Here is a 23,720-nt window from a genome sequence, read left to right on the forward strand (position 1 = left end):
TGGATGGGGCAGGAGCTGGCCTTGGGGGAGCCCCATGACTGGACGTGCCGGAGGAGGGAGCCCCCCGTGTGGGTCTCCCCCCGGTGTAAATCCCACCCCCCTCCACACGCGCCCTGTTTCCACACCGATCCAGCCCCCCCTCCAGCCTCCGCACAGAGGAAGTGAAAGTGTCTGGGGGGGGGGGGGTGTCCTCTCTCCAGAGCTGCCCCCACATCAGTCTCTGGGGGGGGCCCCCCTTGCATGCTGGGGGTTCAGGCCAGTTCCAGGTGTCCCCCCACTCCCCAGCCTGGGTGCAGAAACCTCAGAGACACCCCCCTACCCCGGCAGAAATGCAGGGATCTGGGGGCTGCGGGGGCCCCCAAAACTGTGCCCCCCCATTAATAACCAGACGCAGCCTTGTACAAACTTCTGTATTAAAGCACTGGCACATTGTACAAGGGGGGGCTGGGAGCAGGCCCCCCCGGGGAATAAATTAGTGAGGCTCTGGGGGGGGCAGGACTGGCAGGTGTCTCCCCAGAGTACCTCCTCTGTGGTTAGAGATTAGCTTAGTGCGGGGGGGGGACAGCTCTGCGGGGCCCCCCGGAGCCAGGGTCCTTCATGCAGTGGGGGGGGCCGGGGCATTAGACCCCCCAAAGTCACCCCCTCCTTGCCCTTCCCTGCATACCATCACCCCCCACCTCCCCACCCCAAGAAAGCACAGTGGGGATCGGGGTGCTGGGGTCCAGGTTTGGGGGGGGCGTCGTCCGTCATCCCAGCTCGCAGGAGTGGTACAGTGTCTCGGTGCCTGGCGGGGGGGATAAAACGGGAGGGGGGTTAGAGCAAACCGAGGACCCCAAGCCAGCACGGCCAGGGCCCGCTCCGGGGAGCTCCCCACGGCTAGGAGGAGAGCGGGCATTGGGGGGGGCGTAAATTAGGAGGGGAAACCACCCCCACGCCTTGGGTCCGGGGGATTAGTGGGGGGGCACAGGGGTGGGGGGACGAGGCTGGGCAGAGATGGGGCATGGTGGGGGGGTGTCTGAGAAAATGAGCTGGAGGGACTCAGGGATGGGGGTGGATTAGCTGGGGGGGGGAATGCCAGGGGCACAGATCGGGGGTGGACTGGCTGTGTGGGGGACACGTGGGGGGCACAGATCGGGGGTGGATCGGCCGTGGAGGGTGCGGGGGGCAGAGAGCCAGGGGTAAATAGCCAGTCCCCCAGGGAAGCAGGGCCCCCCCAACCCCGTTGCGCCGCTTACCTGGGTCTCGGGGCGGGGGGCCGGGTAGCTGGGGGGGCCGCCGGCTCCGCCGGCAGAGCACGTAGGTCAGGCCCCCCAGCAGCCCCAGGGTGGTGCCCAGCAGCACCAGCACGGCCGTGAGGTAGGGACGGGGCTGAGCGGGGGGGGGGCCCATCAGCCGCTCCCTCCCCCTGCTGGGGCGCCAGGCTGGGCCCCCCAACGGGGTCTGCACGACAAAGGGGGAGGGGGTTAGAAACCAGGGGGGGCAGGGATCCCCGCCCCACGGAGAGTCCCCCTCATGGGGAATCCCAGCTGTGAGCTCACCGGTGGTCAGGGCTTCATCTGTGGGTCTGTGCGGCTCCGGGGGTCCGTCTGTGAGTCCCTGGGGCTCTGGGGGGCCGTGCGGCTCTGGGGGTCCGTGCCGCTGCGGGGGTCCGTCTGTAAGTCCCTGCCGCTCCGGGGGTCCGTCTGTGAGTCCGTGGGGCTCCAGGGGTCGCGCCGCACTGGGCATGGGGGACCGGGTGTTGGGGGGCAGGGAAGCGTTGGTGGGGTTCGGGGCCGGCCCCCCGCCCCCTTGGCGGGCATCAATCCTTCCGGCTTCTGCAGGACACGGTGAGTTTGTGACCTGGCTGGGCCAGACGGGAGGGCCCTCGCCCCCCCTGCCCCCCAACAGAGTCCACTCCACCCCCCAGCAGCCCCCCACTGCCATCTCTGCCCTGCCCGCCTCACCCAGCGCAGGGCCTCCCCCTCTTCCCCTGTGCCCCCCCCACAGGGATCCCCACTTCCTTGGCCCGTCAGACCCGCCCCACAACCACTTGGGGGGAAGCTGTAGGATCTGGGTCCCCCCCAAACCCCAGAGCAGGGAGTACTGGATGGGGACCCTCAAGGGGTGCACCCAGATCCCAGCTCCATCAGGGGACCCCCTTTTTACAGGAGGGAGGGAGAGCAGCCCCCCCATAACCCGGGGGGGGGGCAGCGGCTGGGGGGAGGGGTTGGGGGTCAGACCCACCTTTGTTCTCCCAGAGCTGGCGGAGCTGGATCACCCAGTCGGCGCTGTCCAGCCCACAGATCTGTACACGGGGCAGCTCGAACCTGGGGGGCAGGGGGCAGAAATGAGGGGGGGTCTGGCCTGGCCCCGCCCCATGGCAGGGCGGGTGAGGCTAGCTGTTAGAAGGGCTGGTGGGGAGGGATGGGGGGTTGGCTGGTATCTGGGGGCTGGTGGGGGGAAAGGTTGGCGGGGTGGACCTGGGGGGGGGGGGGGGCAGGAGGAGGGTTTGGTGGGAGCAGGTTGCGGGGGACTGGTGGGGGGGTGGGGTTGGCAGGAGGATCAGGGGGGCCTGGCAGGGGGAGGGGTTGGCTGGGGTGATTAGGGGGGCTGGCAGGGGTGGATTTTGTGGGGAGGGATGGGGGGGAGATTGGAGGGGTTGGCTGGGGCATTGGGGGGCTGGCAGGGGGTGGGGTGGTGGGAGGAGATTGGGGGGCCTGGCAGAGGGAGGGGTTGGCTGGGGGATTGGGGGGCTGGCAGGGGTAATCAGGGGGGCTGGCAGGGGGAGTACGGGAGAGGGTTTGCTGGGGGGGGCTGGGACTGGAATTTGCAGCACCAGGAAACGGGGTGTCTGGAATTTTTGGAGAACTTTTGTCATGGGCTGGGGGGCAGCAGGGCTATTCAGGGCTGGCGGGGGGCGTTCTGGGCTGGCGGGGGGCAGCAGGGGTATTATGGCCCGGGGGGGCGCTCTGGCCCGGCGGGGGGGGCAGCAGGGGCATTATGGCCCGGGGAGGGCGCTCTGGCCCGGCGGGGGGGGCAGCAGGGGCATTATGGCCCGGGGGGGCGCTCTGGCCCGGCGGGGGGGGCAGCAGGGGCATTATGGCCGGGGGGGGGCAGCAGGGGCATTATGGCCCGGGGGGGCGCTCTGGCCAGGCGGGGGGGGGCAGCAGGGGCATTATGGCCCGGGGGGGCGCTCTGGCCCGGCGGGGGGGGGCAGCAGGGGCATTATGGCCCGGGGGGGCGCTCTGGCCCGGCGGGGGGGGGCAGCAGGGGCATTATGGCCGGGGGGGGGGCAGCAGGGGCATTATGGCCCGGGGGGGCGCTCTGGCCCGGCGGGGGGGGGCAGCAGGGGCATTATGGCCCGGGGGGGCGCTCTGGCCCGGCGGGGGGGGCAGCAGGGGCATTATGGCCGGGGGGGGGCAGCAGGGGCATTATGGCCCGGGGGGGCGCTCTGGCCCGGCGGGGGGGGCAGCAGGGGCATTATGGCCCGGGGGGGCGCTCTGACCCGGCGGGGGGGGCAGCAGGGGCATTATGGCCCGGGGGGGCGCTCTGGCCCGGCGGGGGGGGGCAGCAGGGGCATTATGGCCCGGCGGGGGGGGCAGCAGGGGCATTATGGCCGGGGGGGGGGTACGTACCGGACGAGGTGCCCGCCGCAGGCCTCGTAGCCCTTCACCCTGTCGGCGAGGTCCCGGAGCCGGCCGGGGGGCGTCCTCAGCCTCTGGCATTTGCAGACCCCGAGCGCGCCCCCCTCGTTCCCCCAGGCTGCGAGGGGGGGACACACCTGGGGTTAGGGGTCTGCCACCGGGGCCCGCTGGGCATAGGGCGGGTGGAGTCTGACCCGCGGTCCGCCCAGCCCAGCCCCCAAGGGAGAGATCTGGGGGTCCCAGGCCCCCCAGGGGCGGGAGACGTGCGGGGGTCCCAGCCGAAATGAGGCTCGGCCCCGGGGGCCGCAGGGGTGGGGGGGTCACACGCCTCGATGCCAAGGGGGGGGCGCTGTATGGGGGGGTCAGTAGGGCGGGGGCGGGTCTCAGCCTGTTGCCCTCCCCCGCGGAGCCGCGCGAGGAGATGGGGCCAGGCGCGGGGCGCAGCTGGGGAGGGGGGGCGCGGGGCGCAGCTGGGGGCCGGGGGGGGCGCGGCGCAGTTGGGGGGGAGGCGGGGCGCAGCTGGAGACGGGGGGCCGGGGGCGCAGTTGGGGGGGAGGCGGGGCGCAGCTGGAGACGGGGGGGCGGGGGCGCAGCTGGGGAGGGGGGGCGTGGGGGGCAGCTGGGGGCCGGGGGGGCGCGGCGCAGTTGGGGGGGAGGCGGGGCGCAGCTGGAGACGGGGGGCCGGGGGCGCAGTTGGGGGTCGCGGGGGGCAGCTGGTGACGGGGGGCGGGGGCGCAGCTGGGGAGGGGGGGCGTGGGGGGCAGCTGGGGGCCGGGGGGGGCGCGGCGCAGTTGGGGGGGAGGCGGGGCGCAGCTGGAGACGGGGGGCCGGGGGCGCAGTTGGGGGTCGCGGGGGGCAGCTGGAGACGGGGGGGCGGGGGCGCAGCTGGGGGGCTCTTACCCGGCGGGGGGCCCAGCAGCAGCAGCAGCAGCAGGAGGGTCGCTCCCGGGCCGGGGGTCGCCGCCATGGGGCCGGGCACGGACCGAAACCGCCCGGGACAGGGACCTGGCCGGGGTTTTCCGGGCTGGGCGGGTCCTGGCCGGGGAGGAGGCGGTGCGACTCGCTCCCTGCCTGGGGGATCCCCCTCCCCCGGTCCCTGCAGCCCCCACCCCGGACTCCAGCGCCCCTGGGGCCTGCCCCCCAACTTCCTGCCCCCTGGCACTCCCACAACTGCCCCCTTATTACCCTGCAGATCTGCCCCCAGACCTCATGGATGACCCCAGCCCCCCCTCCCAGTACCCCTCCCCCCACTCCCTTCCCACCCCACCCAACCCCCTTGGCAGGACGCTGAGCATCCCCCCTCCCCGCGTGGTGTTGTGAGCTTCCCAATCAGGGTGGCGCTTGGGGGTGGGGCTACAGTCACCCCCAAATTGGCCTCAGCCCCCCTGCCCCCTGTATGAGGGTTACAGAGGAGCAAGGCTGGCCTGGCCCCTGCCCCCCCCTTACTTCTGCAGCCCCCCTGGACCCCCCCCACACACACACCAAAAAAAGCCCCGTCTGGATTTGCAGACTGTGGGAATCTGGCTGGGTTTGGGGACTGGAGGCAGGATACAGGAAGGCCTTCGGTCCAGGCAGTTGTTGCTTTAAATAGTCCCGAGGGGGGGGGGGGGGCTGGAGGGGGAGGGGGGGTTGCTGTGTTGTTTTGTTTCCGTTGCACGTTCTCACTTTTTTTTCCTGGGGCTTTTCTGTGACTAACTGGGGCTGCAGACGGAGCCGGCTGCGGAGGTGGTTATTGGCCGGAGAGAAAACCTGCCATGGCAGCTGGGCCCCCAAGCCAGCCCCCCCAATCTTCTGTCTAGCTCCCCTCTTTCCCCTCCACCGGGAAGGGGCTGTTTTCCCCATAGCAGGGCCCCATGGCCTGCCCGGTTCCCTGCCTGCTGCGTGTGGGGGGAAAGATACACCCTGCTGGGGGCAAGGGGGGCTGGGATTGGGGGCAGATTAGTAGAAACATCCTGGGTCGGGGTGGGGAGCAGGGACCCAAGGGGAGTTCGCAGGCCGGGGGGAGCAGGGTGGGTTGGTTTAAAGCGATTTAACTCAGCAATTTCGAATCAGAGAAGCATAGAACTGGAAGGGGCCTCGAGAGGTCTCTCGTCCCGTCCCCTGCACTCGTGGCCGGACTAAGGATTATCTAGCCCATCCCTGACGGGTTTGTCCAACCTGCTCTTACAAATCCCCCATGATGGAGATCCCACAACCGCCCTGGGCGATTTATTCCAGGGCTTCACCACCCCGACAGGTAGGAAGTTCTTCTAATGTCCAACCTAAACCGTCCTCGCTGCAATTTAAGCCCACTGCTTCTTGTCCTAGTGTGACGAAGTGGGCCTGTTCTTAATGTTTCCTCTGAATAGTGTGGGGGTGCCTCAGTTTCCCCTATGCAGTTCTTAAGTATCTAGGGGGTGGAGTAAGGGTGTATGATCATTGCAGAGCCCTAGAGGGCAGGTGTGTGCAGGAGTCTGGACACAGAGAATGGCCGACACCCTGTTTCCTGGCAACTGATGGCCTGGGCCCTTCCCCCCCTGCAAGGTGAGAGCTGAAGGGTTGGAGAACAAAGGAATCAGGTGACCTCCTGGCCCGGGAAAGGAACGAAGCCCAGAGGAGGAGGGGCTGGAGGGGTTTTCAGTTTGGGGCTGGCTGGGACATGGAGTGAAGTGCAGACGGGGTTGTCTGGCTCACTGCCCCCCAGAATGGACCCAGCTGAGGGGTCCCGTTCTCTGCACCTGCAAGCTCTGTTTTAGACCATGTTCCTGTCGTCTAATAAACCTTCTGTTTTACTGGCTGGCTGAGAGTCACGTCTGACTGCGAAGTTGGGGTGCAGGACCCTCTGGCCTCCCCAGGAGCGCCGCCTGAGCGGACTCGCTGTGGGAAGCGCACGGAGAGGCAGAGGATGCTGAATGCTCCGAGGTCAGACCCAGGAAGGTGGAAGCCGGGTGAGCTGTGTGTCCTGAAGACAGGCTGCTCACAGAAAGGCGACTACCCCAGAGTCCTGACTGGCTTCATGGGGAGCAGTTCCAGAGCATCGCCCGGGGACTCCGTGACAACTGGTGGCAGCGGTGGGATGTACTGCACCCCGTGGATGGTGCTTCCTGCAGTAAGTGACTGGGGAGCAGTAACACGAAGGGGGATTGCTGAGGACTAGGCCTGCTGAAGGCTCAGAGAGGAGCGGTTTCGGGGGGCGGTTAACCCCTGGGAGTGTGTGACCAGCGAGAAGGACTGTGCAGTAGCAGGGTTCCCCTGGGGATTGCAGCGAGCAGTCCAAGGGGCGGAGGAGTCTGCAGCTCGACCCTGGCAAAGAGGTGGTGACCTCGAGAAGGGCTGGCACACTAGGGGTTCTCCCTGGAAACCGTGGGGAGCTGAGAACACACGGGCCTGTGAGTCCACGACAACTTGGGAGGAGCGGAGTGACGGCCTGTCACTGTCTCCTTAAGAAGGACATTGTAACCCTGTGCAAACAGAGAGGGTTGAGCGTTGGAAAGTTCACCAAAGCAGAGTTAATCGTGCAGCTGGAGGAGGATGACCGCTCTAAGGAACAGATTCCTGACCCCAACTGGGGCTATAGCAGGATCTGGGAGCAGCTGGAGCGGGAGCCAGGCATCGCCAAGACTCCTGTCCCCGACCAGACGGGGGTATTCACGATCGGGTTCCCCATTGGGGGATCGGAGACGGACGGGATTGGAGCTGAGTCTGAGAGAGCAAGAGGACCGTGGGAGACAGCGAGAGCCCAAGAAAGAGCTGCAGAAGCAGCAGCAGGATGAACTGGCAGTGGTGGGGCGGAGAGGCCGAGGGGACCTCCCCGGGGTGAGTGGGGATAGATCCCGGGGGGCCAGTTCCGCAGGGAACCTCGAGACTAAATTGCTGCCCCTAGTTAAGGGGGGGTGTGTGGATGCCCACCTCACTGCCTTTGAGCAGGCTGGAGATCTGAACCAGGGGGACCCTGCGGAAAACCCCGGTGTCTAGCTCCCTTGCTGGGTCCCAAGGCCACAGACTCCATCAGCCAGATGGGTGGGGAGGTGGACAGGCTCCCACTCCTGACCCCAACCTATATGTCTGTGTGGAGTTCCCTGGGGTCAGGCCCCTCGGACCCCCAGTGGGAGCGGAAGGGGATGGTCAATGGGGAGACATTCCTGGGGTGGCGAGATCCTGGGACAGAGAGAACTGGTGTCAGACCCTGGGTGGTGCAGCCTCAGAGGCTGAGGGCCTGTGTGAGCTGGGTGAGGGTCCCAGGGACGAAGCCCCTCGCCCTGCCTATGGCCCAGATCCCTGTGCAGACCCAGGAGGGGTGGGGCTGGCTGGCCGTTGGGGTGCCCCAGGACACCAGCTGCGAGACCCTGTTGTGGGGTGACTGTGTCTCTTTGGGACAGGATCCAGGCCCTGCTCCTGTAACTGCCGAGGGTTTGAATTTGAATCCAGGGAACCAATCGGTGGAGAGGGAAATGGTCAGTGAAAATGCAGATGACCTGGCTGGCAGCAGGGAGGAGCCACTAGGCTCAGGCTACCTGCCTGCCTGTAACCAGACCCCTGGGACTCGGTGGGACAGAGAGATGCTCCCTGCCCCCTTGCACACCAGACTGGGGACTCTCGCTGGCTCTGATGCAGTGAGGAAAGCAGTGGCCTGCCCCCACTGGGACAGCAAGGGCAGTGCTGAGCACAGTGGGAGCTGAGACCCCAGCTGAGTGGGGGGAGACACAGGCAGGGCAGGGGATCTGTGGGGAGTGGCAAGGTGCTTGGTAAGGGAAGTTTGGATGAGCCTAGGCAGCCTTGTGAGCTGATGGCTGTGTCCAGTCAGCAGGGTGGGAAGGCGAGGAGAGTGGAAGATGAGAGTCCCTGGACCTTACCTGTTAGCTGGGTGGAGAATTGGGACAGTGAAGGAAATGGGTCTCTGTCTGTCAGGGGTATTGACTTGCCTATGGAGGGAGCTACCCTGATCTCCAAGCAGTTGTCTGTGACCAGCCTTGTGTGCTGGGACAAAGGGAATGAGATCCCAACCTGTGTGTCTGGTAAAGGAGAAAATGTGTCCGGCTCTTCTTGGTCTGTGGAGCAGACAGAAGGGGCCTTTCAGCCTGTGATGGTTGAGGGTCATGCAGTTGTCTCAGAGTTGGTTCTGGATTCAGCTAAAGCCCAGGAAGGGAAGGGTCCTAAGTTTCTGTCTGCTCGGGAGAATGGCCCTGTAACTAGGTCGCATCCAGTTAGGGTCTATGTAAAATCCCCGAGACCAGACAATTCTGGTGCTTGTATTTTGCCTGTTGCTAGTGTGTTGTTGGAAAGGGTGTAGCAACTCTGTCTAATCAGGGTGAGATCCTAGCCAGGGCACAAGGAGAGCAGGAAGGTGATGTGATTGTGGAACCTACTGAGGGTGTGGAAACCTGTAGCAAGAAGGAAAAGATTCCTGAACTTGTGTGTGGCAAAGGGAAGGAGAATGCTTCTAACCTTGTATCTAGGAAGTCTGTAAGTTTGCATGAAAGGGGATTGTGTAGGAATCCGCCTGATGGGCCAGAGGTGATTCTGGATGTAAGGGAGACCCAGAAAGAGTCTGTAGTTGCTCAGGAAAGTGTTCCCCTAGAGCAAGCCCTAGGTAAAGAGGGTAAGAGCAGAATTTCTGGGAGGGGGTGAATTGTTGCATAGAAAAGCCCTCGGGAAAGGAATCCTCATGGAGTCTTTGCAAGCAGTTTACTGCCACTGAAGGGTGTGAAAGTGATTTAATCAAGAAAGTTTCAGTTCCTAACAGCCAGAAATTTTCTGTTGTGAATGGATCCACTGACTTTCCTGTTGAAAGATCCAGTGTGGAGAGCTTTGAGAAGGTCTCAGATGGAGTGAAAGCTGTTAAGAAAGGTATACCGTCCTATAACCAAGTGGCTGTGTTTGGCCAGCTTGTTGGGGAGACAAGGTTGTTGGGAAAGGGATGTCTCCATGCTAGTTCTGTAAGTGAACAGTATGTGGCCCAGGTCAAGATGGGGGCCCTTAACCAAGAGAGCCCGAATTGCAGCCCTCCAGACTGGAGCGCTGGGAGAAGACCCGATCCCAGTTTGACCCCCTGGGGTTTTGGGGTGGCCAAAGGGCATGGGCTGCAGAAACCTTCCCACATGCAGCCTGCTAGTGCTATCGACCACCCCCGACCTAAGGGAGGGCGTGAAACTGGAAGGGCCTGGTGTAACTCCTACCAAGGAACGGGAGAGATGCTGGGGCATCCATGGGAACATTGGTGGCTTCAAACTTCCCCAGGTCACCGGGTAAAGTGACCCCGCTCAGTTCGATCTCGAAGGGGGGAGAGATGTGACGAAGTGGGCCTGTTCTTAATGTTTCCTCTGAATAGTGTGGGGGTGCCTCAGTTTCCCCTATGCAGTTCTTAAGTATCTAGGTGGTGGGGTAAGGGTGTATGATCATTGCAGAGCCCTAGAGGGCAGGTGTATGCAGGAGTCTGGACACAGAGAATGGCCGACACCCTGTTTCCTGGCAACTAATGGCCTGGGCCCTTCCCCCCCTGCAAGGTGAGAGCTGAAGGGTTGGAGAACAAAGGAATCAGGTGACCTCCTGGCCCGGGAAAGGAACGAAGCCCAGAGGAGGAGGGGCTGGAGGGGTTTTCAGTTTGGGGCTGGCTGGGACATGGAGTGAAGTGCAGACGTGGTTGTCTGGCTCACTGCCCCCCAGAATGGACCCAGCTGAGGGGTCCCGTTCTCTGCACCTGCAAGCTCTGTTTTAGACCATGTTCCTGTCGTCTAATAAACCTTCTGTTTTACTGGCTGGCTGAGAGTCACGTCTGACTGCGAAGTTGGGGTGCAGGACCCTCTGGCCTCCCCAGGAGCGCCGCCTGAGCGGACTCGCTGTGGGAAGCGCACGGAGGGGCAGAGGATGCTGAATGCTCCGAGGTCAGACCCAGGAAGGTGGAAGCCGGGTGAGCTGTGTGTCCTGAAGACAGGCTGCTCACAGAAAGGCGACTACCCCAGAGTCCTGACTGGCTTCATGGGGAGCAGTTCCAGAGCATCGCCCGGGGACTCCGTGACACCTAGCCTCAGAGGTTAAGAAGAACAATTCTTCTCCCTCCTTGTAACAACCTTTTATGCGCTTGAAAACTGTTCTCATGGCCCCTCTCAGGCTTCTCTTCTCCAGACTAAACAAACCCAAGTTTTTCAATCTTCCCTCATCGCTCATGTTTTCTAGACCTTTCATCATTTGTGTTGCTCTTCTCTGGCCTCTCTCCAATTTCAGAGTAACAGCCGTGTTAGTCTGTATTCGCAAAAAGAAAAGGAGGACTTGTGGCACCTTAGAGACTAACCAATTTATTTGAGCATGAGCTTCATCCGATGAAGTGAGCTGTAGCTCACGAAAGCTCATGCTCAAATAAATTGGTTAGTCTCTAAGGTGCCACAAGTCCTCCTTTTCTCTCCAATTTGTCTACCTCTTTCCTGAAATGTGGCGCCCAGAACTGGACACACTCCTCCAGTTGAGGCCTAATCAGCCGGGAGCAGAGCAGGAGAATTACTTCTTGGGTCTTGCTTACAGCGCTCCTGCTAATACAGCTCAGAACGATGTTGGCTTGTTTTGCAACAGCGTCACCCTGTTGACTCATATTTAGCTTGTGGTCCACTGTGAGCCCCAGATCCCTTTCCCCAGTACTCCTTCCTAGGCCGTCCTTTCCCATTGCGTGTGTGTGTAACTGATTGTTCCTTCCTAGGGGGAGTACTTTGCATTTGTCCTGATTGAATTTCATCCTGTTTACTTCAGACCATTTCTCCGGTTTGTCCAGATCATTTTGAATTTTAATCCTATCCTCCAAAGCACTCGCAGCCCCTCCCAGCTTGGTGTCGTCCGCAAACTTTATCAGTGTCCTCTCTATGCTATTATTGAACAGAACCGATCCATGTGGGACCCCTCTCACGCCCTTCCAGCCTGACTGTGAACCACGGAGAACTCCTCTCTGCACTCGCAGTTCCCGTTTGTTTATGAGAGGGTCATGGCAGCCAGTATCAAAAACCTTACTAAAGTCACGTCTACCACTTCCCCTCTATCCACAAGGCTTGTTACCCTGTCGAAAGCTTGGTGTCAGCTTGGTGTCACGGGGTCCCTGGGCGATGCTCTAAGCCAGGCAGGACTCTGGGGCAGTCTCCTCTCCGGGAAGGACACACAGCTCACCCGGCTTCCCCCTTCCTGGGTCTGACCTCGGAGCCTTCAGCCTCCTCTGCCCCTCCAGGCAGTTCCCACAGCGAGTCCGCCCAGGCGGGGTCCTGGGGAAGCCAGAGGGTCCTGCCCCCCAACTCCGCAGTCAGACGGGACTCTCAGCCAGCCAGTAACACAGAAGGTTTATTAGACGACAGGAACATGGTCTGACACAGAGCTTGTAGGTGCAGAGACCGGGACCCCTCAGCCGGGTCCATTCTGGGGGGTGGGGAGCCCAGACCCCAGTGCTGGACCTCCCCAGCCAGCTCTAAACTGACGGCCTGGAGAATGGAGACCCCAGCAACTGGCGACGAGAATGGAGACCCCAGCGACTGGTGACGTGGTGGCCGGGAGGCCCAGTTCAGGAGTCCCAGCCGGGTCTGGCCAGTGGGAGGACCCAGTGACCTGACCAGCCGGTCCCAGCCAGGGGGGCCAGAGGACAGATGAGGGGAGAGGGGGCCAAGGCGACCCTGTTTCCTGGAGAGGAGACAATGGACGGGGGGGGGGGGGGGGGGGCTTGAGGCTGGTGATAGCAGATGCCCAGCTGGGAAGCAGGGGGGCTCGGGGCTGGAGAGAGGGAGCCCCCAGAGCCCCCCTGGATGCGGGACAGACCTAGATATGCTGTGCTGAGGGAGGCCAGGCCTGGGGGCCCAGAGAGTTTCCTGGGCTGGGTTCAGACGCTCACTAACCCCTCCTGTTTTACGCTGGCTGGGAGTCGCTCCAGTCTAGAGAACAGGGGCATTATTCCCTCTGGGAATGGAGGCCCCGGGGGTCCCGAGCGAGGGGACTCTCTGAGGGGGCCCATGGCAGAGACAGGCAGGCTAAGGCTCTGAGAGGTGCGTGTGACGAAGTGGGACTGTTCTTAATGTTTCCTCTGAATAGTGTGGGGGTGCCTCAGTTTCCCCTAGGCAGTTCTTAAGTATCTAGGTGGTGGGGTAAGGGTGTATGATCATTGCAGAGCCCTAGAGGGCAGGTGTATGCAGGAGTCTGGACACAGAGAATGGCCGACACCCTGTTTCCTGGCAACTGATGGCCTGGGCCCTTCCCCCCCTGCAAGGTGAGAGCTGAAGGGTTGGAGAACAAAGGAATCAGGTGACCTCCTGGCCCAGGAAAGGAACAAAGCCCAGAGGAGGAGGGGCTGGAGGGGGTTTTCAGTTTGGGGCTGGCTGGGACATGGAGTGAAGTGCAGACGGGGTTGTCTGGCTCACTGCCCCCCAGAATGGACCCAGCTGAGGGGTCCCGTTCTCTGCACCTGCAAGCTCTGTTTTAGACCATGTTCCTGTCGTCTAATAAACCTTCTGTTTTACTGGCTGGCTGAGAGTCACGTCTGACTGCGAAGTTGGGGTGCAGGACCCTCTGGCTTCCCCAGGAGCCCCGCCTGAGCGGACTCGCTGTGGGAAGCGCACGGAGGGGCAGAGGATGCTGAATGCTCCGAGGTCAGACCCAGGAAGGTGGAAGCCGGGTGAGCTGTGTGTCCTGCAGACAGGCTGCTCACAGAAAGGCGACTGCCCCAGAGTCCTGACTGGCTTCATGGGGAGCAGTTCCAGAGCATCGCCCAGGGACTCCGTGACAACTGGTGGCAGCGGTGGGATGTACTGCACCCCGTGGATGGTGCTTCCTGCAGTAAGTGACTGGGGAGCAGTAACACGAAGGGGGATTGCCGAGGACCAGGCCTGCTGAAGGCTCAGAGAGGAGCGGTTTCGGGGGGCGGTTAACCCCTGGGAGTGTGTGACCAGCGAGAAGGATTGTGCAGTAACAGGGTTCCCCTGGGGACTGCAGCGAGCAGTCCAAGGGGCGGAGGAGTCTGCAGCTCGACCCTGGCAAAGAGGTGGTGACCTCGAGAAGGGCTGGCACACTAGGGGTTCTCCCTGGAAACCGTGGGGAGCTGAGAACACACGGGCCTGTGAGTCCACAACAACTTGGGAGGAGCGGAGTGATGGCCTGTCACCGTCTCCTTAAGAAGGACATTGTAACCCTGTGCAGAAAGAGAGGGTTGAGCATTGGAAAGTTCACCAAAGCAGAGTTAATCGTGCAGCTGGAGGAGGATGACCGCTCTAAGGAACAGATTCCTGACCCCAACTGGGGCTATAGCAGGATCTGGGAGCAGCTGGAGCGGGAGCCAGGCATCGCCAAGACTCCTGTCCCCGACCAGACGAGGGTCTTCACGATCGGGTTCCCCATCGGGGGATCGAGACGGACGGGATTGCAGCTGAGTCTGAGAGAGCAAGAGGACCATGGGAGACAGCGAGAGCCCGAGAAAGAGCTGCAGAAGCAGCAGCAGCATGAACTGGCGGTGGGGGAGCGGAGAGGCCTAGGGGACCTCCCCGGGGTGAGTGGGGATAGATCCCGGGGGGCCAGTTCCGCAGGGAACCTCGAGACTAAATTGCTGCCCCTGGTTAAGGAGGGGGGGGTGTGTGGATGCCCACCTCACTGCCTTTGAGCAGGCTGGAGATTTGAACCAGGGGGACCCTGCGGAAAAGCCCTGGTGTCTAGCTCCCTTGCTGGGTCCCAAGGCCACAGACTCCATCAGCCAGATGGGTGGGGAGGTGGACAGGCTCCCACTCCTGACCCCAACCTATATGTCTGTGTGGAGTTCCCTGGGGTCAGGCCCCTCGGACCCCCAGTGGGAGCAGAAGGTGATGGTCAATGGGGAGACATTCTTGGGGTGGCCAAAGGGCATGGGCTGCATAAACCTTCCCACATGCGGCCTGCGAGTGCTATCGACCACCCCTGACCTAAGGGAGGGCGTGAAACTGGAAGGGCCTGGTGTAACTCCTACCAAGGAATGGGAGAGATGCTGGGTCATCCATGGGAACGTTGGTGGCTTCGAACTTCCCCAGGTCACCGGCTAAAGTGACCCCGCTCAGTTCGATCTCGAAGGGGGGAGAGATGTGACGAAGTGGGACTGTTCTTAATGTTTCCTCTGAATAGTGTGGGGGTGCCTCAGTTTCCCCTATGCAGTTCTTAAGTATCTAGGGGGTGGGGTAAGGGTGTATGATCATTGCAGAGCCCTAGAGGGCATGTGTGTGCAGGAGTCTGGACACAGAGAATGGCCGACACCCTGTTTCCTGGCAACTGATGGCCTGGGCCCTTCCCCCCCTGCAAGGTGAGAGCTGAAGGGTTGGAGAACAAAGGAATCCGGTGACCTCCTGGCCCGGGAAAGGAACAAAGCCCAGAGGAGGAGGGGCTGGAGGGGGTTTTCAGTTTGGGGCTGGCTGGGACATGGAGTGAAGGGCAGACGTGGTTGTCTGGCTCACTGCCCCCCAAAATGGACCCAGCTGAGGGGTCCCGTTCTCTGCACCTGCAAGCTCTGTTTTAGACCATGTTCCTGTCGTCTAATAAACCTTCTGTTTTACTGGCTGGCTGAGAGTCACATCTGACTGCGGAGTTGGGGGGCAGGACCCTCTGGCTTCCCCAGGAGCCCCGCCTGAGCGGACTCGCTGTGGGAAGCGCACGGAGAGGCAGAGGATGCTGAATGCTCCGAGGTCAGACCCAGGAAGGTGGAAGCTGTGTGAGCTGTGTGTCCTGAAGACAGGCTGCTCACAGAAAGGCGACTACCCCAGAGTCCTGACTGGCTTCATGGGGAGCAGTTCCAGAGCATCGCCCAGGGACTCCGTGACACCCAGGAGGTGGAGGGGCTGGACCGCCAAGAGAGTGGACCCCCGAGAAGGGCTGTCGCGCTGAAGGGGGTTCCCCCCACGGACCGCACGGGGCCAAGAGTGGGCACGACCTGGGAGTCCCTGACAGGGGCCCAGGCCCTCAGGGGACAGGGTGTCGGCCACTGTCTTAGAGGATCTGCCGGCTCCGATGCAGCCCTTCCCCTCCGGAGATCTCAACACACTTTACAAAGCAGGTGGGTATCATTAGCCCCACTTCACAGACGGGGAAACTGAGGCCCGTGAAGGTCTCTCGCGTGCTCTGCCCACTAGGCCACACTGCCCGTTGATTATTTATTACAGGGGTCCCCAGATTTTTACCTTGCGTCCCCCCCTTGCCCCTGTCCCTGCCCCCCAGAGCCAGGTCCGGGGAGGGAGGGACGTGGACAGGGGTAAGGGGGCCCAGGCCTGCGTTGTGCTGGGGGGGCAGGGGGAGCGAGTTTGTCCAAACCCGGGTTGTGTTTAAACGGGAGCGAGGAAAGGAAGTGTTGTGGTTTCCGGTCACGCTGGGCCCAACGCTCCAAGCTCTGGAAAGTTGCCAAGGGCTCCCTGGTGGGGTTTGCGGCCTCCGGTCTTCTTGGCCCCTAACTCTCACTGGCTGGGGGGCGGGGACGCTTATGAGCCGTCGGGAACCCAGGGAAACTGAGGCACACACCGCCTTCAGGCAAACCAGCGCGACTCGCATACCACGTAACATGGGGGAAACCCCCACTTGGTCACCGGGCGTCCTGCCCCCCGCCCCCGCCCCAAGTGGGGGAATGGGGAGGTTTTGGAAACGTTCCCGGGAACTGTCCCCGGAGCAATGAAATGGCCTTGGGGACGCGGGGGAGACCTGCGGCCGGGCAGCGACCGTGAACGCCCGGAAGCTGGGGGAAGAGGGACCTGGGGCCGAGGGCCTGGGGCGGGGGGGCCAGAGACTGGGAGTCCTTCCTGCAACTCTGAACATTACAGTAGAGACAGATTTTTAAAAAATTCTTAAACCCCCCCCCGTCCCGGACCCCGAGACGCGCCCCCCCTCCCCCTCCCCGTGCTCTCTCGGCCGGGGGGGGGGGATCTCCTTGCAATGCGCCGGCCCCTCTCGGGGGTCTGCTGTCTCTCCCTGGGCCCCCTTGCTGCGGGGCCGGAGGAAGAGCGGGGCGAAGGGGCACCTGGGGCCGGGGAGGGGGAGCGTGTGTGTGCGCGCGCGGCCCTTTAAATGTCACTGTGATGTCATCGCCAGCGCTACTGTGATGTCACGGCGGGCAGCTCCTCCCCCTGCACCCACCCACCGCCTCTCCCGCGGCTGGGGGCAGCCAATGGCAGCCTGGCTACTGCTGGACCTCCTCCTCCTTGGGGCCACGGGCGTCTGGGTGACAGGTGGGTGCCGGGGGGGGGTTGAAGGGGGGGAAGGTGCCCCTCCCCCAATCGTGCCCTCCCCCCTGCCCCAGAAGGGGGCTGGGTGCAGGACAGGGCAACCCCTCCCCTCCCAGGCTTTGGCTGCCTGTGATGTCACGGCGGACTCTGATGTCACACATGCGGCGCTGTGATGTCATCCAGGGGACGGGGACGGGGGCGGGGGGGTGGGAGACCTGCCACAGGCATTAAATGGGCTGGCTACAGGAGCAGCAGATGTGAAGGGCTGGGGGCCAGGACTCCTGGGTTCTCTCCCCAGCTCTGGGAGGGGAGTGGGGGCTGGTGGGTTAGAGCAGGGGGGCTGGGAGCCAGGACTCCTGGGTTCTCTCCCAGCTCTGGGAAGGGATGGGGGGCTGGCAGGCAGAGGGGGGCGAATGTCTCTAACCGGGGCTCTGTCTCCCCAGGCTGTGGCTTCCGGCCGGGATACGACAGCCTCAGCACCTCCCCCGTGCCCCGCATCATCGGGGGGCAGAAAAGCCGCCCCGGGGAATGGCCCTGGATTGTGAGTATCCAGACCCAAGGGCACCACTTCTGTGGGGGGAGCGTCATACACTCCTGGTGGGTGCTGAGCGCGGCCCACTGCTTCCACGACATCCGGTAAGGGGGCTGCGGTTCGGGAGTGAGGGGTGCCGGCAGGGCTCGGGGGGCAGGGCTGGGGTCACTGGGGCTGCGGGTCGGGAGTGAGGGACACCGGCAGGGCTGGGGGGGGCAGGGCTGGGGTAACAGGGGCTGCGGGTCGGGAGTGAGGGGTGCTGGTGGGCCTGGGGGGGGCAGGGCTGGGGTAACTGGGGCTGCAGGTCGGGAGTGAGGGGCGCCGGCAGGGCTGGGGGGGGCAGGGCTGGGGAAACAGGGGCTGGGGGTCGGGAGTGAGGGGCGCCGGAGGGGCTGGGGAAACAGGGGCTGCGGGTCGGGAGTGAGGGGTGCTGGTGGGCCTGGGGGGGGCAGGGCTGGGGTAACAGGGGCTGGGGGTCGGGAGTGAGGGGCGCTGGGGGGGGCAGGGCTGGGGTAACAGGGGCTGCGGGTCGGGAGTGAGGGGTGCCATCCCTCTGCCCCTGCCCAGGCCCCAGGACGTGAGGGTGGCGGCCGGCAGCGTGACCCTGGGCGTGGGCGGCGTCACCCGGCGGGTTCGGCGGATCCTGTCCCACCCCAGCTACAGCCGCACCACGTACGACTCGGACCTGGCCCTGCTCCTGCTGAGCCGGCCCCTGCCCCCCGGCCGGGGCCTCGGCCTCGTCTGCCTGCCCGGGGAGCTGGACGAGGAGGAGGACGCCGGGCAGTGGGGCAGCTGCTTCGTGGCCGGGTGGGGCACCACGGAGTACGGTGAGTGGGGGCCTGGGCCCTCGGGGAGTCTGGCTGGGGCTGGGGGGGCTGCAGGGTGTCACAGGGTCCCCGGGCGACGCTCTGGAACTGCTCCCCATGAAGCCAGTCAGGACTCTGGGGCAGTCGCCTTTCTGTGAGCAGCCTGTCTTCAGGACACGCAGCTCACACAGCTTCCACCTTCCTGGGTCTGACCTCGGAGCATTCAGCATCCTCTGCCCCTCCGTGCGCTTCCCACAGCGAGTCCGCTCAGGCGGGGTCCTGGGGAAGCCAGAGGGTCCTGCACCCCAACTTCGCAGTCAGACGGGACTCTCAGCCAGCCAGTAAAACAGAAGGTTTATTAGACGACAGGAACATGGTCTAACACAGAGCTTGTAGGTGCAGAGAACGGGACCCCTCAGCTGGGTCCATTCTGGGGGGCAGTGAGCCAGATAACCACGTCTGCCCTTCACTCCATGTCCCAGCCAGCCCCAAACTGAAACTCCCCCCAGCCCCTCCTCCTCTGGGCTTTGTCCCTGTCCCGGGCCAGGAGGTCACCGATTCCTTTGTTCTCCAACCCTTCAGCTCTCACCTTGCAGGGGGGAAGGGCCAGGCCATCCGTGGCCAGGAAACAGGGTGTCGGCCATTCTCTGTGTCCAGACCCCTGCACACACCTGCCCTCTAGGGCTCTGCAATGATCATACACCCTTATCCCACCCCCTAGATACTTAAGAACTGCCTAGGGGAAACTGAGGCACCCCCACACGAATCAGAGGAAACACGAAGAACAGTCCCGCTGCGTCACAGGAGGGCGTGTGGCTGGGGAGGGTTTCCATGGGGGGCTTGGTCTGGGGGGGTGGCTGGCTGAGGGGGTCCGGCAGGGGGGTGTCCCCGGGGGGCTCCGGCCCAGGCTGCGGTGCCGTCTCTCGCAGGGCAGGAGCGGGTGTCGGGGGTGCTGCGGGAGGCCGGCGTGCGGATCCTCGACTGGCTACGCTGCATGTGGTGGATGGGGACCCTGACCCAAAACATGGTCTGTGCCAGGCTCGAGGAGGGCGGCCGGGACGCCTGCCAGGTGAGGGCCCCCCGCCCAGAACCCCCTTTCCCCTCAGCCCCTCCCCCGCCCATCCCCTCCCCCGCCCAGGGCCCCCTCCCCCAACTCCCCCCCAACAGGGTGAGGCTCAGCCATTGCCCCACCCACCCCCAGGGAGCAGGACCCCCCCCAGGCCGCTGCACAGACCCCCCTGAAGGCCCCCAACTGCACCCCCGACGTCCCCCGACACCCTCATGTCCCTGGGCCGGGGACGCCCCCCCCCCCGGGGCTTCGTCCTTCACGCGGCCCCGTCTGCCCCGTTCCCGCGAAGGCGGCTTCGTTCCCATCCTGCCCCCGCCTGGCACCTCCCTGCTGGGGTCGCTGCCCCCTGCCCGTCCTGCCCCCCTCGCTTCCTCCTGCCCATCCTGACCCCTCGCTTCCTCCTGCCCCCCTCACTTCCTCCTGCCCTCCTTCCTCCTGCCCGTCCTGCCCCCCTCGCTTCCTCCTGCCCATCCTGACCCCTCGCTTCCTCCTGCCCCCCTCACTTCCTCCTGCCCTCCTTCCTCCTGCCCGTCCTGCCCCCTCGCTTCCTCCTGCCCCCCTCGCTTCCTCCTGCCCCCCTTCCTCCTGCCCGTCCTGCCCCCCTCGCTTCCTCCTGCCCCCCTTGCTTCCTCCTGCCCCCCTTCCTCCTGCCCATCCTGACCCCTTGCTTCCTCCTGCCCCCCTCGCTTCCTCCTGCCCCCCTTCCTCCTGCCCGTCCTGCCCCCTCGCTTCCTCCTGCCCCCCTTGCTTCCTCCCTCCCCCCTCGCTTCCTCCCTCGCTTCCTCTTTCCTTCCTTCCTTCCTCCTCCGCATCCTTCCTTCCTCCTTCCCCCTTCGCTGCCTCCTTCCTCCCTCGCTTCCTCCCTCGCTTCCTCTTTCCTTCCTTCCTTCCTCCTCCGCATCCTTCCTTCCTCCTTCCCCCTTCGCTGCCTCCTTCCTCCCTCGCTTCCTCCCTCGCTTCCTCTTTCCTTCCTTCCTTCCTCCTCCGCATCCTTCCTTCCTCCTTCCCCCTTCGCTGCCTCCTTCCTCCCTCGCTTCCTCCCTCGCTTCCTCTTTCCTTCCTTCCTTCCTCCTCCGCATCCTTCCTTCCTCCTTCCCCCTTCGCTGCCTCCTTCCTCCCTCGCTTCCTCCCTCGCTTCCTCTTTCCTTCCTTCCTTCCTCCTCCGCATCCTTCCTTCCTCCTTCCCCCTTCGCTGCCTCCTTCCTCCCTCGCTTCCTCCCTCGCTTCCTCTTTCCTTCCTTCCTTCCTCCTCCGCATCCTTCCTTCCTCCTTCCCCCTTCGCTGCCTCCTTCCTCCCTCGCTTCCTCCCTCGCTTCCTCTTTCCTTCCTTCCTTCCTCCTCCGCATCCTTCCTTCCTCCTTCCCCCTTCGCTGCCTCCTTCCTCCCTCGCTTCCTCCCTCGCTTCCTCTTTCCTTCCTTCCTTCCTCCTCCGCATCCTTCCTTCCTCCTTCCCCCTTCGCTGCCTCCTTCCTCCCTCGCTTCCTCCCTCGCTTCCTCCCTCGCTTCCTCTTTCCTTCCTTCCTTCCTCCTCCGCATCCTTCCTTCCTCCTTCCCCCTTCGCTGCCTCCTTCCTCCCTCGCTTCCTCCCTCGCTTCCTCTTTCCTTCCTTCCTTCCTCCTCCGCATCCTTCCTTCCTCCTTCCCCCTTCGCTGCCTCCTTCCTCCCTCGCTTCCTCCCTCGCTTCCTCTTTCCTTCCTTCCTTCCTCCTCCGCATCCTTCCTTCCTCCTTCCCCCTTCGCTGCCTCCTTCCTCCCTCGCTTCCTCTTTCCTCCCCGTCCTTCCTCCCTCCTCCCTTCGCTTCCTCCCTCGTCGGTTTCTTGGCTCTCGCTGGCGCGGTCTCGTGTTTTCTCCGGCATCTCGTTCCTTCGCTTTCTCTGTGACCCGCCCTCTCCTTCCAAGCTTCGTTCATCGCCCCCTTTTCGCCTTCCTCCGCTTCGCCGTCGTTTCCTCCCGTGGGCTTGTTCGTGGCCTCGATTTTCTCGTGGGTTCGTTTTCGCCTCCCTTGACTCCTTTCCTCCTTTTGCTCTCCCCCTCCTCAGTTAATTGTTAATTGACCCGTCTCCTTCCTTCCTCGCCTCGTCTCCTTCCTGCTTTTCCGGCTCCTTGCGGCCCGGCCTCCTTTGCTGCTTTCCTCGCTCGGGAGTCGATCCCTTTCCTCCTTCCTTCGGCCTCTCGGTTTCTTGCTGCTGCGTTTTCCTCCTCGCTTGGCTGACCCGGCCTCTCGTTTCAGGGTGACAGCGGGGGGCCCCTGCAGTGCCAGGCCCCCCGGGGCTCCCCCTGGTACCAGGTGGGCGTCGTGAGCTGGGGCCGGGGCTGCGGGCGGCCCCAGCGCCCGGGCGTCTACACCCGCGTGGCCAACTACCGGGCCTGGATGGACGAGGCCACCGCCGCCGCGGGGAGACCCCTGAGGCCCCAGCAGGCCACGCCCACCCCCCCGAAGGCGGAGCCGGGGGTCACCGGAGGCGGGGGGCCCCGCCCCTGCCCGTGGCGGCCCCTCGGCCTCGCCCTGGGGCTGGCTCTGGGGAGGTGGCTGGGCTGAGTGAGCGAGACGCAAGGCATGCTGGGAAGAGGACAAGGCCGGCGCTGCAAAGGATTCTGGGAGGGGAGGGCGACGTTGGCCGCCCTTCGGGGGCAGGAGGGCGAAGGGGCATTAAATATTATGTGGCGAAATGGAGAGCGAACTGTTCACTGGGAATAGGGACCCAGGCGTCCGGCAGGGCAGGGCAGGGTGCCCACCCCTGGGGAGGGGAGATGGGACCCAGGCATCCGGGAGGGCAGAGCAGGGTGCTCACCCCTGGGCAGGGGAGATGGGACCCAGGCGTCCAGCAGGGCAGGGCAGGGTGCCCACCCCAGGGGGTGGTGGGGGAGGGGAGATGGGACCCAGGCGTCCGGGAGGGCAGAGCAGGGTGCCCACCCCTGGGGAGGGGAGATGGGACCCAGGCATCCGGGAGGGCAGTGGAGGGCACTCACCCTAGGGGGCCCCAGAGGAGTGGGGGGGGGAATCTGGGGGTGGCGGGATCCGGGGCAGGGCGGGGGAGGGGGTTCCCCGGGGAGCCGGAACCCCGTGACGTCACAGTGGAATCTCGGGGCGCCCGGGTATTTACCTTCAAATCAGCTGGAGGAAGCAGGTACGGTGGGGGGAGGGGGCTGGGGCGATGGGGGGGGGGCAGGGCTGGATTGGGGTTATTTTGAGGGGTGGGGGGCAGCATTGGGAGGGTCGGGCAGTTCAGGGGGTCCAGAGGGTCGGGGTCCAGGAATCTGGGAGGACTTTATTCAGCAGGGCTGGGAGGGGGCAGGGGTGCTAGGAAGGGGGTCAAGGATAGTGAAATGGGGGGCACAGGAGGTGGGATGGGGGTCGGGGGGCCTAGGAGGTGTCTCAGCCCCGCAGGAATGAATTCAGGACTGGGTAACAGGGTTCGGGGCAGAGGATGGATGTTTGGGGGGCTTCCTGCTCTAACCCCCCAGGATGGAGTTCGTGACCAGGTACCCGGCTGGGAGTTTGGGGGTGCAGGGTGGAGGTTTGGGGGTGCAGGGTGGGGTTTTGGGGGGCTCCCTGCTCTAACCCCCCAGCCCCCCAGGATGGAGTTTGTGATGGGGTACCGGGGCGGGGGTTTGGGGGCGCAGCGTGCAGGTTTGGGGGCATAGGGTGCGGGTTTGGGGGGCTCCCTGCTCTAACCCCCTGGCCCCAGGATGGAGTTCGTGACGGGGTACCGGGCGGGGGTTTGGGACGCAGGGTGGGGGTTTGGGGGGCTCCTTGCTCTAACCCCCCAGCCCCCCAGGATGGAGTTCATGATGGGGTACCAGGGCGGGGGTTTGGGGGCACAGGGTGCAGGTTTGGGGGTGCAGGGCGTGGGTTTGGGGGGCTCCTTGCTCTAACCCCCGGGCCCCCCAGGATGGAGTTCGTGACGGGGGTACCGGGGCGGAGGGTAGGGGGCGCATGGTGGGAGTTTGGGGGGCTCCCTGCTCCAACCCCCCGGCCCCCCCAGGATGGAGTTCGTGACGGGGTACTGGGGCGGGGGTTTGGGGGCGCAGGGCGGCGGTTTGGGGGACTCCCTGCTCTAACTCCCCAGCCCCCCAGGATGCAGTTCGTGATGGGGTACTGGGGTGGGGGTTTGGGGGCGCAGGGTGCGGGTTTGGGGGTGCAGGGCGGGGGTCTGGGGGCTCCCTGCTCTAACCCCCCGGCCCCCCAGGATGGAGTTTGTGACGGGGTACCGGGGTGGGGTTTGGGGGCACAGGGTGCGGGTTTGGGGGTGCAGGGCGGGGGTCTGGGGGCTCCCTGCTCTAACCCCCCGGCCCTCCAGGATGGAGTTCATGACGGGGTACCGGGGCGGGGGTTTGGGGGTGCAGGGTGCGGGTTTGGGGGTGCAGGGCGGGGGTCTGGGGGCTCCCTGCTCTAACCCCCCGGCCCCCCAGGATGGAGTTCGTGACGGGGTACCGGGACGGGGGTTTGGGGGTGCAGGGCGGGGGTTTGGGGGCACAGGGTGCGGGTTTGGGGGTGCAGGGCGGGGGTCTGGGGGCTCCCTGCTCTAACCC

The 23,720-nt window shown here is 64.4% G+C and overlaps 2 protein-coding genes across 4 annotated transcripts; one reads left to right on the top strand and one right to left on the bottom strand.

Moving 5' to 3' along the window:
* Positions 1-396: 396 nt before the first annotated feature.
* CXCL16 (C-X-C motif chemokine ligand 16) lies at positions 397-4,720 on the bottom strand. Of its 2 annotated transcripts, XM_048834045.2 has the most exons (6): positions 4,524-4,719; positions 3,615-3,741; positions 2,224-2,306; positions 1,539-1,814; positions 1,236-1,440; positions 397-784 (listed from the first exon to the last, which is right to left on the bottom strand). In XM_048834045.2, the coding sequence occupies exons 1-6, from the start codon at positions 4,588-4,590 to the stop codon at positions 667-669; spliced, it is 876 nt and encodes a 291-aa protein (XP_048690002.2). In that variant the 5' UTR covers positions 4,591-4,719; the 3' UTR covers positions 397-666. The 2 variants fall into 2 exon arrangements, with proteins under 2 accessions (XP_048690002.2, XP_074979958.1); XM_075123857.1 differs by lacking the exon at positions 1,236-1,440 and having other exon boundaries at positions 4,524-4,720.
* Positions 4,721-15,385: 10,665 nt separating this feature from the next.
* On the top strand, positions 15,386-22,090 carry LOC125628760 (serine protease 55). Of its 2 annotated transcripts, XM_048834057.2 has the most exons (6): positions 15,386-15,624; positions 16,647-16,783; positions 17,224-17,416; positions 17,880-18,139; positions 19,048-19,187; positions 21,418-22,090. In XM_048834057.2, the coding sequence occupies exons 2-6, from the start codon at positions 16,657-16,659 to the stop codon at positions 21,724-21,726; spliced, it is 1,029 nt and encodes a 342-aa protein (XP_048690014.2). In that variant the 5' UTR covers positions 15,386-15,624; positions 16,647-16,656; the 3' UTR covers positions 21,727-22,090. The 2 variants fall into 2 exon arrangements, with proteins under 2 accessions (XP_048690014.2, XP_074979966.1); XM_075123865.1 differs by lacking the exons at positions 16,647-16,783; positions 21,418-22,090 and having other exon boundaries at positions 19,048-19,698.
* Positions 22,091-23,720: the final 1,630 nt, after the last annotated feature.

This window comes from Caretta caretta, chromosome 28 (genome assembly GCF_965140235.1).
Source record: "Caretta caretta isolate rCarCar2 chromosome 28, rCarCar1.hap1, whole genome shotgun sequence".
NCBI classification, from domain to species: domain Eukaryota; kingdom Metazoa; phylum Chordata; order Testudines; family Cheloniidae; genus Caretta; species Caretta caretta.